General features: G+C 40.1%; 1 protein-coding gene across 1 annotated transcript in view; it reads left to right on the top strand.

The window, feature by feature from the left end:
- The window catches only part of CARS2 (cysteinyl-tRNA synthetase 2, mitochondrial (putative)), a 164,477-nt gene that overhangs the window by 125,303 nt on the left and 23,131 nt on the right, over nt 1-16,043 (top strand). Inside the window, exon 10 of the mRNA XM_006883793.1 lies at nt 3,930-3,996. Within this exon, the coding sequence (XP_006883855.1) occupies nt 3,930-3,996 (67 nt within the window). The remainder of the gene's footprint in view (nt 1-3,929; nt 3,997-16,043) is intronic.

The following is a 16,043-nucleotide window of genomic DNA, read 5'->3' as shown; positions in this document are numbered from 1 at the left end:
GAGAAGGGTGCAACAATGAATGAATGGAATCCCAAAATCTCTGTAGATGTTCATTGAAATGAAAAATAAACAACCTAAATTTAAAAAAATAAAATTTAAAAAAAAAAGTGTTCCCATAGTTCCTTAACCAAAAGACATCAGTTCCTAATTCATACACTTTTCCTGAGGAGAATAAGGTATAAGGGTTGAGTGATTAATCAGCCGCAGCACTGCCTTTGAATCTGACACTTAGTTTTGCTTGGGACTCTCCCCTTGACGCTGCAAGTTAGTAGCTACACAGAGTGCCTGGGAGAGGGGAGGGAGAGAGAAAGAAAGAGGCAGTGCCAGCAGTACAGTTCCATTCTTAGGAAACCAGACACAGACTTTCTTAGCAAAATCTAAAAATTTAGATGACTGCTGATATTCTAACTTTTTGTAATTTGGATTGAAAGGAGGAGGTGCATTTCGAGCTTATCCAATTTTTCTAAGACTTTCCCTAACAGATCCTCAGCTTTCGAGCTAAAAAACACTTCAGAGGTTGGGGGTGCAGGCCAATTTTGAGCAAGTCCTTCCTTAAGATCTGTTTGATTTAGTTCTGTAACTCCTCACCTCCCATGCCTATCTCCAGGGAGGGATATATATCGGGGGAATCTCATCCTTTTTTCTCCATCTCCAATTCAGCTTCTAATGCATGATTACTTTCAGCTTCTTCTTTCAACTTATCTAACTCATTCCTAATGTCTAAGGTATCTCTAACAAATCTCCACAAGCTGAAAGTATAAAGTTGGTTGGGGATTTAATTTTACACCGCGGGTTTTTAACATATTCTGAAAAGTGCACATACAATGTTTTTACCTGATTAATTCCCATCTCTGCCCTTCTTCTCTGATCTTTACCTTCACCGAAGGCAAATTCAGTAAGTTCCTGTCTTACGACTTTCACGGATCCTTTAGTGTTTTCCCTCTGTGTCGGCATTCCTGCCCGGGCGCCAATTCTTGGGGATTCAGCCCTGATATGTCGGGAGAATTCCGCCAAAAGGAGGCACCAGGTTGAAATGAAGATGCGGAGAGGCTAATTGCTGATGACAAATAGCAAGTTTAATATTCTGGCAAGGGTATATATACACGTTTTTAGGAACATGCCTGCAGGGGTAATTGCATTATCTCTTATCTGAGATGTTGACTGGTAGATCAAACATTCCCAGACATTCACACAAAACAAAGACATCTTCTGGGATATCCTGTGATATCTATTGGAAAACAAGAAAGTATCACATTCCTAGAAATCTGAGGCCTTTGGTCACTCCTTATTCATTAGCATACTGCCTCCTGGAGTTGTTTACTGTAGAACAGATGGTCAAGCCAAGATAGGTGGTCCTGCTGTTTTTGTGTTTGTTTGTTGTTTTTTTTTGGTCCTGCTGTTTTTTACAAGGCATTGCTGCTCCTGCTTTGCAGGTTAGCCAGCTCCTGACACAGGTTATAGTCTTCACAATTACATGCTATGCATTGGAGAGTTGGACAGTGAATAGGGATGATAGAAAGAGAATTGATGCCTTTGAGTTGTGGTGCTGGAGAAAAGTGTTGAATATACCATGGACTGCTATGAGAACAAACAGGTTTGTCCTGGAGAGGGTGAAGCTGGAATGCTCTTGGAGTCAAGGATTCTGAAGCTTTGTCTGACATACTTTGGGCATGTTGCAAGAAGGGACTGGTCCTTGGAGAAGGACATCATGGGAGAGTGGAGAGACAGCACAAGAGAGGAAGACCCTTGATGAGATGGATCAGTTCAATGATTGGAGTGGTGGAAATGAGTGTGTTTGAGACGGCAAGGTTGGCACAGGATAGAACGGCATTTAGGGCTTTTGTACATAGGGTCGCTATGAATTGCAAGCAACTTGAGGTCATATAACAACAAAACAACAACAACCACCTAACACCAACATAGACAGAAATTTTATGGTCTATAGAGTGATGCCAGTTGGGTTACAGGAGAAAAAATTATTTTTACTGTTGTTTCTTAGTTTTACTTACCATTAAATGTCAGAAGCAAGATTATTACCGTTTTTTATTCTTTAAGGAATACATGTGGTGTGTACCTCAACCTTTCTGAGAGCGGTGTCATCACATAAAGGGAGTCTTTTACTCCTTGGTCTGACCATAAACTTGGACCATTATCCCTGCCAACTTTTTCCTGGAAGTTTTCATCTCTGTTCCAGGGCCCTCCTTCATTCTCATTCAGTCAGGAGATAAGGTGTTTTAAGTCACTAACCACCTAATCTTCTGTCCTTCCCACTCATACAGAATCGTTCTGGCATCTGACAGTGGTGTGACATCTGGCTCTGTCCTTCCTGGTCTTCTAAGTTGAGGCATACAACTATGTCAGGGATAAAAGAGCTCCTAAGATTAACAACAGAGAAGATCTCTTCTTGGACCTGATTAGGGCAAAGTTTTTCAAGGGCAAATGGGCTTTCCCCTCTCTGCCATTCCCACCAAGTTGAAGACTAAGCACTAAAAATTCAGTCAGGAGTATTGCCTAGCTACCATTGCTGATCATGTAGATCAAGGATTCTGTAGAAGAATACTGGTCAAATAGGGGGAAATTAGAAACAAAATTCATATTCTCCAGAACAGATACTCATATTCTCGTAAATAGAATTTCATTTTCTCAAAAACAGAATTTCATATTTCAATACAATACAGAATTTCTGTAGTCATGCAGGCTGTTTGACAACCCCCTCAAAACCAAATCACAACAAAAAAATGTATTCCTTGAGAAAATCTTTAAACCTCAGACTGAAGCTATCCCATGAAGTAATTTTTAAATAAAATAACAGTTTAGTTTAAAAAGAAGTCTGCATTAAATGTTATATATATGTTTATTTTTTAAAGTATTATCTATATGTCAGAGAGGTCAGGGTTATTCCACAGCTTGGTATATACCCAGAGAAAATGAGAGCTGAGGCACAAATGGAGACTTGTACACCAATGTTTGTAGAAGCATTATTCGCTATCGTAAAAACAAGGAAACAGCCCAAATGTCCAACCACAATTGAATGGATTGAGACATTGTAGTACATTCACATGATGGATACTAGGCAGCATGCACGAATAATGATTTTGTAAATCACTGCCTAACTTGGGAGAAACTGGAGAGCATTAAGCTAAGTGAGCTACCTCAGTCCCATAAGGACAAATATAGTATAAGACCATTATTGTATAACATGTATGAGGCAATTTGATGGGTCAGGAGAGGGTGGGTAAAGGAAAGGGGAAAAATCCAGTGTGAAAAACAATGTATATGAATTTAGTAAGTAAGCCAGCACGAAATAAAAAAATTTTTTTTAAAGTATTATCTATATGTAATCAAGTTAACAGCAGCAACTCTAAAGAAAAGATAAGGAGCTTAGCGGGACAGTGAGCTTGCATTGGTTGTCGTGTACTGTTGAGTCGGAACCAACTCATAGCTGACTCTGCAGTGGGTTCAGAGGCAGTAAATTACTCAGGAGTAAATGACCCGGCCCATCTTTCTCTGGCAGAGCACCTGGTAGATTGAAACGGAGTGCCTTTGGTTTAGCAGTTCAACTGCTTATTGCTAAGCCACCAGATGTCCCTCTGTGGTAATGACGGTGAAATGGTTTGGATGAAGTTGAGAAAGGCGGCGCAGTTTGAAGACTATAACCAGTGTCTCTGAACTGTATAGGTATAAATTGGAGAAGTGGTGTATATTTTTTTATGTCACATACATAAAATTGAGTGGGGCAGGAGCACTCTACCAGGAAAAGTGGTTATAAGAATTTGGAAACACAACAAAGCTTTTCATGAAAATTTCTGATTTTTTACATGTATGTTTCAATTTACATAATTATAGTATACAATATAAGTATAATCTGTTAGTAATGCAAAATTTAAGAGAAAAACTTGATAAATATGCTTTATGTCTTACTTTATTAGGACTTTCTAAAGGCATGTTCACCTGATGTCTTCCGCCTTTTCTGTCTGCGAAGCAATTACAGGTCAGGTAAGGAAACCCCCAATAACTGTGGTCTTCCAGAGTCTGAGTACTACACTATTGTATATTGACTCATGTATAAAATTAAAACGAAGCAAACTCTTGTTAATTGCTTCAGACGTATAGTTACCCTACAGGATAGAGTAGAAGCGTCTCATAGGATTTCCAAGGCTTTAATCTTTATGGAAGCAGACTGCCTCCTCCTTCCCTCACAGGGTGACTGGTGGGCTCAGTTGATCTTTGTTTAGCAGCTCACCACTTTAAACAGTGCAACAGTTAGACTCCTTTACTCATGTATAACTCAAAGCAATGTGTAAGGATATTTAAGTATAGCAAAATACAGGCTAAAATAAATCCAGGTTTATAGTTTAGTGTTGTATGTTTTTATACCTTAACATGTGGGCTCTAAAGGCAAAACAAAGGAGCCCATTGTTGCAGTCATTGTCAGTCCATCTTGTTGAAGGCCTTTCTCTTTTTTGATGACCTTCACTTTGCCAAACATGATGTCTTTTTCCAGGGGTAGCCCTTTTTGGTAACATAGCCAAAGTGCATGGCATGCCGTCCTGCCATCCTTGCTCCAGGGAGCATTCTCGCTCTGCTTCCTCCAAGACAAATGTCTTCAGTCTTCTGACAATTCATGGCACTCAGTATTCTTCGCCACCACCACAACTCAAAAGTATCCATTTGTGCTTATCCCCTGCCTGGCTTTTGCACGCATGTGAAGCAGTGGAAAATAGCATAGCTTGCATCAAGCACACCTAATCGTAAAGTGACATCTATGCTTTTAACACTTTAAAGAAGTCTTTTGCTGCAGATTTGCCCAATGTAATTTGTAATTTGATTTCTTGAATGCTGCTTTCAGGGACGTTAATTGCGGTTCTAAGTACAACAGAATCCCTGATGTCAGTATTTTCTTTTTCTCATGATGTTACTGTTGGTCCTTTTGTGAGGATTTTTCTTTTCTTTACGCTAAGGTGTAATCCATACTGAAGTCTTTATAGTCAGGGTTTCCCAGAGTGAATAGGCTTACTTAGTGTAATTAAGTAATAAGTGAATAGGTTTATTACTTGGTGCAAAAACCTTTGTGCAATCTAGAGGAGAAGAATTTTTATGTTAATCCTCGATTTTTATTTAAGTGGTTATTTTAACAAAAATATGTTGTTGCTTTTGACAGGTGCCCATCAAGTCGCATACAACTTGCAGTTAACTCTATAAACAGCAAATCTGAACCCTGTCCTATCCTGCTTCATCTTTATCATCCCCGACACACTTGAGCCCCTTGTTGCAGTCACTATATCGTTCTGTCTCACTGAGGGTCTCCATCCCCTTTTTTTTAAAATTTTTTTTTTCCATCCACCTTTCCAAGCATGATGTCCCTTTCCACAGAATAGCCTCCTAGCAACATGGCCAAAGTGTATGAGACAAAGTTTCACCATCTTTGCCTCCAAGGAGCACTCTGATAGTACTTTCTCCAAGACCTATCTGTTTGTTCTTTTGGCTGTCCATGGGATGTTCAGTGCTCTTCTCCAACACCCCACAGCTCAAAAACTACAGTTGTTCTTCTCTCATCCTTATTCATTGTTAGTTCTCAGATGCCTAGCAGGTGATTGGAAAAACAATGACTTGAATCAGGCAAACTTTAGTCTAACTTTAATTTATACTAGTAATTCAGTTTCCTTTGAAAATGTCTTTTTTAATTTTCAAAATGTATAAAAATTGGGTTGATCAAAACAGAAAAAGTTAAACATTTAACAGTACTTGAATTTGGCAGAATTCTAGGAGGTTAGAGGTGTGGTGACACTAAAACGGGAAGCCCTGGATTAGAAGGACTGGTCTACCCCCATCAGCTGCATTCCCTTCAGCTTCTTGAGCATTTACCCTCAAGATGCCACAGGAACCCTGGCCCCACCAGACCTTTCCTCTATGATTTCTATTTCTTCACCCATGACTTCTTTCTGGTGTAGTGATAAGCTTTCTAACTCTGACCTAAAACTGACCTTGACATTTTCTTTCTGCAATTCTTCCATCTTAATTTTCAGAATCACTTTTGTTGAGTCTTCCTTTCTCATATCTTTAATTCCTGGACTACCAGCACATTAAGGTGCCATACCGATTTCTTTACTTGCAGACTTTTGCAGGTTCCATTCTATACTTTATTCTATTGATACTGAAATTATTCTGAAGTGTTGGCTTTTTAGAGAGCATAAGGCCATCCCTCCCCAGTGGTTCAGATCTAACAGTGTCTCTTCTCATGTAATTTGTAGCCTCCAAAATAGAGGGTCTGCTTTGAATTGGTTCCCACTTGATGGCAGTGAATTGGAGTTGTTTTTATTTTAGGTTAACTTTTTTCAATTATCTCCTTTTATTTCTCTTGTCTCTCATTTTGTGTCCTTGTTTTCTTGTTCTAATTTATTTTACTTTTTTAAATGAAGACAATGAAAGAAGGGCAACTGAACCATATTTGGTTCCCAACTCATCAACTAAGTAACTCTTACTCAACAGTATATGTTAGAGGCATAGCATTTCACTAGACAGTTTGATGAAATGACTTTGGTTTTACCTGTCACACTGTCTTTTCTCTTTGAGTCCCCTTTCTGTATGTAGTGATGTTGTCTGCCCTTTTCCAGCTACAGGAACAGAGACACTTGTTGAGATGGTCTGACACTGACTCAGTTTGATTACATGTAAGCTCACATATCTGGATACACATCCATATAAACACAAACTCCATGGTATACAATAGAAACAGATACATGTGCAACTTTTATCCCCTCAATTTCTTTAACCTTTAGTCATTTGGAATTTTCTGCCTTATAGTGGTAGTATATTTTTAGAATAAGTGGAAAGTTACTTTTTTTTGAGGATGGGATCAGCCTCTTGTTATTGTTGTCTGCTGGGGAGTCAGAGCCGACCCACAGCTGACCCTCCAGCAGGTTTTCAGAGGCAGTATATCGCACAGGAGACGACTGCCCATCCTGTCCCGTGGAACAGCTGGTGGATCTGAACCTTTGGGATTGCAGCACAGCTTCTTAGTGTGCAACCAGCATACGAGGCAACCGGCTCTCTTTACATATTTAGTCATCAATTGATATTTATTTATTATCGGTTATATACTTAATAAGTACATTCAGGGTGTGGTGTCTTATGGCTTGATTCTGGGAAGAGATGCAGATATCCTGCCTTGAAGTTTGTCCTGTTTGGCATTGAGGGAGCTCTGGGTTCATAGTCTGCAGAGGGTTGCACTGCTAACCCAAAGGCCGAGCTCCTCTGGTGGTATGAATCCATTAGTTACTATACGAGAGAAGGATGAGCAGTCTCCTTCCGTGTGATGTGCTGCCTTTAAACTCCCCTGGATGTTCAGCTGTGAGTCACAACTGACTTGACAGCAGTAAATTTTTAAGATATTCAGAACTGAGTTAGAAGATAGAAAGTGGTCTCAAGATGAGGCAAACAAATACAAACTCAACAGCTGATGGAAAGGTTGGAAATCTGAATATACACAGGCACACTTTGAGGTGTCGTAGCCTAGTGGAAAGGAACTATGCTCTCATCCCAAAGGCACATAGTTCAGCCACCAGCTGTAAAAAAAAGATGTGCGGTCTCTTCCTGTGCAGTTTACTGCCTCTGAAAGGTCAGTTCTGACTCACCAGTACACAATGACAAGGGTACTTCAGAAGAAAGGCTTATCTTACAAAAATATCAACTGAATAAACAGTGCTACCAGCATTGGAAAGACATGTCCAATCTTTACTAACTCCACAAGAAGGAAGAGTTCCCATCAGTGACATTAATAACCCCAAACCTGTTCCTGTAAAGTTAAAATTGCCACCATGTCCTACACTTATGTCAGTGAATTCTAACACTAGCCTAGCCCTCCCAAAGCTTGCTGCTCTGCTACTGTGTTTGCTAATCCATTGCAATGGCCACACAGAACTCATAGATCATACTCAAGATTATGGGCTCCATTAGGGGTGTACCAGATTAAAGTTTGGGTTACAGACAATCAGAATCCTTCAGTCAGGACAGTTTCTAGAGCATGTTTGTTGGCTTTTTAACTTTTAGCGTTAAAGTTTTGGGCCAAAGTTACATAGCTTTTCCAACTATGTCATCTCCCCCAAGCCCTCAGTTCTGACTTCTTGGGGCAAAAGCTCTGGTCTTTCTTTGTCTCCTGCCATTCTCTGGCTCTCACACCTCTGCTGCTGCTCCTCTCAGTTTGTCTCCCACAGGGTTACACTTTCTCCTTCTCAAATGAAAGTGAGATTTTCCTTTTCTCTCTGAACCTACACAGTTCAAACCTGGCAGGATGGCAAAAGTAACTAATATGCAAATAAGGTTTATAAACCTTATTTGCATGTTTTTTCCCACTCAGAATGAGCTGTTTACTTTATTTGCATCAGTAGCATAGCACAAGGTTCAAATCCACCCATTGCTCACGGGAGAAGGATGGACAATCTCCTCCAATGCACTTTCTGCCTCTGAAAACCCACTAAGAGGGTCATCTACAGGTCGGTTTTGACTTGATGGTACACAACAACAACAACAACCCAACTATGTGGTGAAAGCCAGAACAAAATGGCTAGAAAAGGCATCTTGAACAATCTGCACTACATCAGCCTCTAAAACTTTATGGAGTGCAATTCTGCTCAGACACGCATGGGGTTGCCCAGAGTCCGAGTTTACTTAACTCATTGGCAGCTAGATTGGTTGTGTTTGGGGTTTTGTTTGTTTTTTTTTTTTCAAATAAGATGGGATCAAGAAATTAAAAGGCCCTTGATGTAGCCAGTCCCTCAGCATCCACCTGATGCTTGTTCAAAAACAGCTCTGCTGCACAGGATGTGTGCCGAGCACTGATAACTACAAGCTGGATATAGCCAACAGTGCACAGAAGAAAAACTGATTGCACACTTTCAAACAGTGCAGAATAGCATGCTTAGAAAGCAAGCCAGGGGCACTCCAAGGCAAGGCTTGTCCTTTGGAACAAAGATGAGGAAAATCTGAAGAGGCACAGCCAGAAACAGTGATGAGCTTTGCAAATAATGCCGTCTTTAAATCAAAGCCCTTCTGGGATGTATATTTGTTTACTGCTTCTGCCCAAATCTTTATCCTAGCTTTGATGTATGCACAGCAATGTTGTTGGCTTTATTTTGCTAAACTCACATTTTCTGCACCGTAGATTATTTTAGCCTATCTTTCTGTTGCATCGAACTGCAGAGAATCATGCAGGGAGAGCTGAATTCACTGTAGCCACGAGAAGCACCATTCTCAAGAATTGGGATCTGGCTCTTACTCGACTACTTGGTTTAGCATTATTTTCACTTATCAACTGTTAGGCAAATAACAGGCAGAAATCACTGTTTTGTCTGATGGAACAGCTGAAGAGAGGATATAGGGTTTTTTGTTTGATTTGTACACAGACTATAGCATAGCCTCACCAAATATGTGATAGGAAAAACTCAGGTAAATAAACTTGAGAGATTTGTTGTTTCTATTTTACTCTGTGTGAGGATGAAGGGAAGAGATTTGTCATTCAGAGAGAAATGGCACGGTCAGTCTCATGTACACAACTGCCCATTGGACATACAAAGTCCAGAGTAACATGTGCTTCTGCCTCCTTGTGTGTACCCCTTGGCATAATGAAAGAGGAGCAGCTTGCTAAGAGGAGTTATATTTTCTTGTAGAGGATGGTAGTTTTGCCTTCCATTCACAGATGAAGGAAGGAGGGGTGGGAGTATGTGATTGCCCAGGTCCTAGGATCTGGGCCATGCTGGACAGCAGGGCTTCTGGAGTGAATCCTGGTTAGCAGTGTTCGGACTTTTTTTCTTTTCTAAAGATGTGTTCCTTCCCACAAGGTGTTTACCATTGGAGGTCTCTGTTCCCGCCTCTTTTTCATAGCCTGCAAAGGAGGTGGTAGCAGGAGCCTATTATTAGTATTAATCTCTACTTGTGTGTTAATTCCTTTTGAACTTTGGATGCAAAGTTTGGTCTGAAAAGAGGCTTTCTCAAGGATTGGCAGCTGTTTCAGAAACTCATTACTGGTGTAAATTTTTCAGTGGGAGATAGGGGGCACTTATGTGGCCATGAGAGATTTCTGGAAATACTGGTGCATCTCTGAATAGCCTGGATGTGGACTCCTGTGATGGAAGCTTTGAAGATCTGAATAATAAAAAGTCTGATCCTCGTGCCCCTCACAGATGAGCACAAGGACAGCAGAGCCTTGAGTGTGTTCACTTGCTATATCAACTTGCCTACAAAACCACAGTCTGTTAATCTCTGGTGGCATAAAAGTTCACTTTGTTCTTTTTGTTAGCTGCTTCCTTAGCACCTTCAGAGAGCCAGCCACCAAGACGTTGCTGAGTAGAAGGAACTCGACAGTTGGCAGCAAGAGACACTAATCTTTATTCAACAAGTGTTGCTTTAAAACTGGAAAAGCCAGTTTGTTTCCTTGCCTAATTCCCCCCATCTGTAAATTAGGGTCCTTATATCGACAGTGCTTTTCCTGTTAACATGAATAGGCAGAATGCTCTCTTTGGGCAGGCACTCTGCCTCTGCCCTCTCCCTGTCTGAGCAGATGGTTCTTTGCTGTGTTTTTAGTGGTACTTTTACTTCTGAAGGCCTTCCAGTTATTGACTGGACTCTCTCAATTTTCACTTGATCTTTGTTTTCAACCTGTCAGATTTTTGTGGTGGCTTTCTGATGTTTTGTTTTTTCTTCAGGATCAAGGCTTTCTTTTTTTTTTTTTATTTTTTAATACTAAAACAATAAAGATTGTTATTAAGCATTGTAAATTGCATTCAATAGCCTTCAAATACACCACACCACAATCCATCTACAGTCAATCAAACCCAACAGCAGTTCATTCTTGCACAATCCATGACTCAGGGCAAAACTCCCCATCAATTTACAGTAAGTTCCTATTTAGATCTTGCGGACAGGGATTGGGGAATTACCCTCATTTCTGATCACTAATGTGTGATGAAGAGCATCAGGAGAATTATATGAGAATGAATAAGAAGTGATTTTTATTTCAAAGTACATTGTATGGAAACATTAACAAAAACATCAAAATGATATAAGTATACCTGCTTCTACTAAATTCTTGATGGGAAAGTTCTCAAGAACAAGCAATTTGTTTCTTTCTACAGAAGAGGGGAATAGTTTTTTTTTGTTTTGTGGGGTTTTGAACTTTGAATCAGACATAGACCATTAGTACTACTTGAGTTAAACTTCTGCATGGTTCATAATTTTTAAAGTGTATAGTTAATATTATGCATGTTACTGTCCTTTCTTCCATTCTTACAAATATGTGCTCGTTTGCAAAACAAAAGCTAATAATCAATCAGTATAAAATCACTATAAAAGATGTTAACTATGTTTAGTCATTGCCTGATCTTGCTCTAACTTTAAAATTTTGTGATTATTGACCTTTGTTGAATTTATTCTAAAACCCCTCCAAAACTATCTGGCTGTTTTAAATATTAACATTACCCTGGTGTATTCATTGCTGTATGCATTATTGTTCTCTGTTACTGTTTTATGCCTTTATATTAGTGAAATAGGAAATTCTGTGAAGAAGAAGAAAACCTTTGATCTTAAAAAACAAAACAGTAACAACAACAAAAACCACAACAGGATCCAAGCTTCCTAAAAGCAAGACATAGTGAGTTTTTGAAAAGGGTAAAGAAATTTATGAAAGGCACTGGAAAACTGAAAGTAGATATTTTTTTTTCTCCTCAATATGTTTTTTTGTTATTTTATTTATTTTCTACAAATTTATTTACAAACTTGGAACACATTGTTTTTAAGAACATCAAATTGTACAACCTCGTGATTAACATCCCCCACCTTTGTTCATCCTCACCCCTCTGCTTTCACCCTCTCCCACCCCTCTTGGATCAATATTTATCCTTGTGGGATTGAGTTAGTTCACTCCACATAGTGCTCTCCAATCTCTCCCAAATTAGGTAATAATTTAAAAAATCATTGTTCCTGCATTCTGTGTAGTATTCCATTGTGTGAAAGTACCATAATTTCTCAATCCATTTGTTTGTGGTTGGATATTTTGGCAGTTTCCATGTTCTTGCGATGGTAAATAATGCTACTATTAACACTGGTGTGCAAATCTCAGTTTGTGCCTCAGTTCTCATTTTCTCAGGGGAATATACTGAGTCATTGTATAGAAAGGAATTGGCAGATACAGAAGAATTTAAATGAAAGAGCATTTGAGCAAGAGCCTATGGTGATGAAGAAGTTCAAGCTGCTTTGAAGGAAATAGCAAAAAATAAGGCCCCCGGAATAGATGGTATATCAGTTGACATATTTCAGCTAACAGATGCTGCCCTGGATGTGCTCACCAAGTTGTGCCAAGAAATCTGGAGAAAAACCACTTGGCCAACTGACTGGAAGAGGTCTATATTTGTTCCCATCCCAAAGAAGGGCGACCAAACTGAGTGTGGAAACTACAGAACAATATCATTGATTTCACATGCAAGCAAGATTCTACGAAGATTATCCAAAAACGACTGGAACAGCACATCAGCAGAGAACTGCCAGAAGTCCAGGCTGGGTTTAGAAGGGGTCGTGGTACTAGGGATATTGTAGCTGATGTTGGATGGATCTTAGCTGAAAGCAGAGAATACCAGAAGAATGTCTATCTGTGTTTCATTGATTATGCAAAGGCATTTGACTGCGTGGATCGTAACAAACTGTGGCTGACTCTGAGAAGAATGGGAATCCCAGAACATTTAATCATGCTAATGCGAAACCTACACTTGGACCAAGAGGCAGTCGTCAGAACAGAGCAGGGCAACACTGCATGGTTCAAAATTGGGAAGGGTGTACGCCAGGGATGTGTCCTATCTCCATACCTTTTCAACTTGTATGCAGAGCAGATTATCCGAGAGGCTGGGCTCTATGAGGAGAAGCGTGGCGTTAGGATTGGTGGACGATCTATTAACAATCTGCGTTATGCAGATGACACAACCTTGCTCGCTGAAACTGAGGAGGACCTCATGCACTTACTGCAGAGGGTCAAGGACTGCAACCTTCAATATGGGCTGAGACTCCATGTCAAGAAGACAAAAATTCTCACCACTGGACCAATCGGTAGCATCAGGATGGATGGGGAAGAGATTGAGATTGTTCACAGCTTCAGTTTGCTTGGCTCCACAGTCAGCACTTTGGCACCAGTAGCCAGGAAATCAAAAAACGTATTGCGATGGGAAAGTCTGCGGTTAGGGACCTCTCTAAAGTAATCAAGAGCAGCAGTGTCTCTCTGGAGACTAAGGTGTGCCTGATACAGGGCATGGTTTTTGCAATCACTTGTTATGCATCAGAGAGTTGGACAATGACTAGGGAGGATAGAAGGAGAATTGACGCCTTTGAGCTGTGGTGCTGGAGAAGAGTATTGAATGTACCATGGACTGCCAAGAAAACAGATTCATCCTAGAGAGGGTTAAACCAGGCTGCTCCTTGGAGGCAAGGATTCTGGGGCTTCGTCTGACATACTTTGGAAATGTAAGGAGAGACAGGTCTTTAGAGAGGGACATCATATTGGGTGGAGTAGAGGGACAGCGCAGGAGGGGAAGACCCTCTATGAGGTGGATTGATTCAGTGACTGGGGTAATTGGGATGGGTGTGTCAGAGGCAATGAGATTGGCACAGGATCGAGCACCATTTAGGGCTGTTGTACATAGGGTCGCTTTGAGTCGCAAACGACTCGAGGGCACATAACAACAACAATAGTCCAGATAGTGGAATAGCTGGATCATATGGAATTTCTATGTTCAGCTTTTTGAGGAAGAGCCAAACGGCCTTCAAGAATGGTTGTACCATTTTACAATCCCACCAACAATGTATAAGAGTTCGTTTCTTTCTTATCACGTCTTCTCCAGCATTTATTACTTGCTTCCCTGTTAAACTTTGCCACTGTTACTGGAGTGAGATGGTACCTCATTGTGGTTTTGATTTGCATCTCCCTTATTTTCAGTGATTTGGAGCATTTCTTCATGTGTCTGTTAGCCATTCAAATATCTTCCTCTGTGAAAATTCTTTCCATATCTTTTGCCCATTTTGTAATTGGGTTATCAGTCTTTTTCTTGTGGAGGCCCAGGAGTATTCTGCAAACTTTTATTATAAGGCTCTTGTCTGAGATGATATTACCAAATGTTTGTTCCCAGTCTGTAGGTTTTCTTTTCACCGTGTTGGGAAAACTTTTTGATACACACATGGATTTCATCTTTAGACTGTCCCATGCATCAATTTTATTTATCCTCTTCAGATTTTTGCATTTCTGATTGTATTTGGCAGTCTCTTTATACCTTGGAGTAGCACTTCTAAGCTTGATCCCAGTTTGTCCCTTATGAACGTTAATGGTTTGGGGCTTTACTCCCAGGTCTCTGATCCACCTTGAGTTGATTTTTGTGTATGGTGTGAGATTTGGATCCTGTTTAAGCTTTCTACAGGTAGCAGTTCGGTTTTGCCAGCACCATTTGTTGAAGAGGTTATCATTTCCCCATTTGATAGCTTTGGTTTCCTTGTCGAATATCAGTTGACCACAGATAGGTGGATCTACTTCTGAGTTCTCAATTCTCTTCCATTGGTCTGTGTGCCTGTCATTGTACCAGCACCATGTTGTTTTGGTTACTACTGCTGTGTAGTCTGTTTTGAGGTCAGGGAGTGCTATGTCTGCATTGTTCCAGCTTGAATCTATGTCTAATTTGAGGAATTTTATCTTGAAAATGATGCTTTTAGGCATAACAGCATAGCATCTTTGGCATTTGTGTAGGATGTTGTTGTGTACCATCAAGTTGGAACCAATTGATAGCTGACCCTCCAGTGGATTTTCAGAGGCAGTAAATTGTATGGGAGGAGACTGCCCATATTTCTTCTTCTGAAGAAGAATCAGCTGGTGGATTTGAACCATGTGCCTTTGGATTTACAGTTCAATTTCTTAGCACTAAGCCACATAAGCTCTGTTTATTTCTGTGAGATTCAAAAGATTGACTAAAGCAGGGTCTGTGGGCTCAAGCTAGTCTTAGTGCTCCTTGTTACAAAACAAAAACCACTAAAATTAGGAGTAATGTTTAGCAATTTTATAACAATTGGATATTGCTGAAACGAAGTAGGGGCACTCATTTTAAAATAAGTCATTCTGATTGTATTTTACATACATGTCAAGCTACAGTGAATTGGATTTGCAAACAAAAAACAAACAAAAAATCCCAAAACAACCCCACACCAAAACTGATTCTTCATTACAGATAGTTTCAGAAAATACTAACGTACTCATCAAAAATTACTGCGTGGCTTAGAATATTAAATGAAAACTGTTCTTTTCAGGAGGCCAAGGAAGCTATGAGAAACATAAAGCATATCAGAAGGAGGGGGAACCCCTTTTTATATTGGCTTATTTTTGTTTCATTGTATGTTAATAACAGGCTAAGCATGGTGGTGGGGTCAGATCTTCATGACCCACCCTGGCCTTGCCCATCCTCATTTCACAGACCTTGAGTGAACACAGCACAAAGGCCTTTCATCCTGTTCTGAGGCACCACGTTAGCCAGGCACATGTGGGAACCCTCCTTGTGGGGACCTGCTCCTGCTCCATTGACTGGCATTTGTGTTCATTTCATTGGCTGCAGGAACTGGATTTGAAAAGAGAGGTATTTTGCAACCAAAATCTAAGAGACTAACCTTCTTTTCTTCTCCTTGTCTCCTGCGCAAATCTTTAAGCTCCTGCTAAGTACCAGGCTAGTGTGTGTTTCTTATCGGTGGTGGGTGACCAGCAGCCGCCTCCTCTGAGGTCATCTGAATATATCGACCAACTACTTATGTTGCTAATGGCCTTGGTGCAGCTACAGTACAGTGAGATTTCAAGTGTTCAGCACCAAAGTTAATGAAATGACAGATGATACAGAAAATTAAACTATACTTCAGGGACCATTTCATTTAATTTATAGGTTCTTTATGGTGTTTTAAAAAATAGAAATAATTTGCAACATATATCTGTATTGACTTTTTTTGTTGTTGTCATTGCTGAAACTATCCACAGCTGAACA

Source organism: Elephantulus edwardii, unplaced genomic scaffold (assembly GCF_000299155.1).
Source record: "Elephantulus edwardii isolate Elephantulus edwardi_28Jun2011 unplaced genomic scaffold, EleEdw1.0 scaffold00030, whole genome shotgun sequence".
Lineage (NCBI taxonomy): Eukaryota > Metazoa > Chordata > Mammalia > Macroscelidea > Macroscelididae > Elephantulus > Elephantulus edwardii.
Note: the sequence above shows the minus strand (reverse complement) of the source record. Positions and strands in the feature narration are given on the sequence as shown.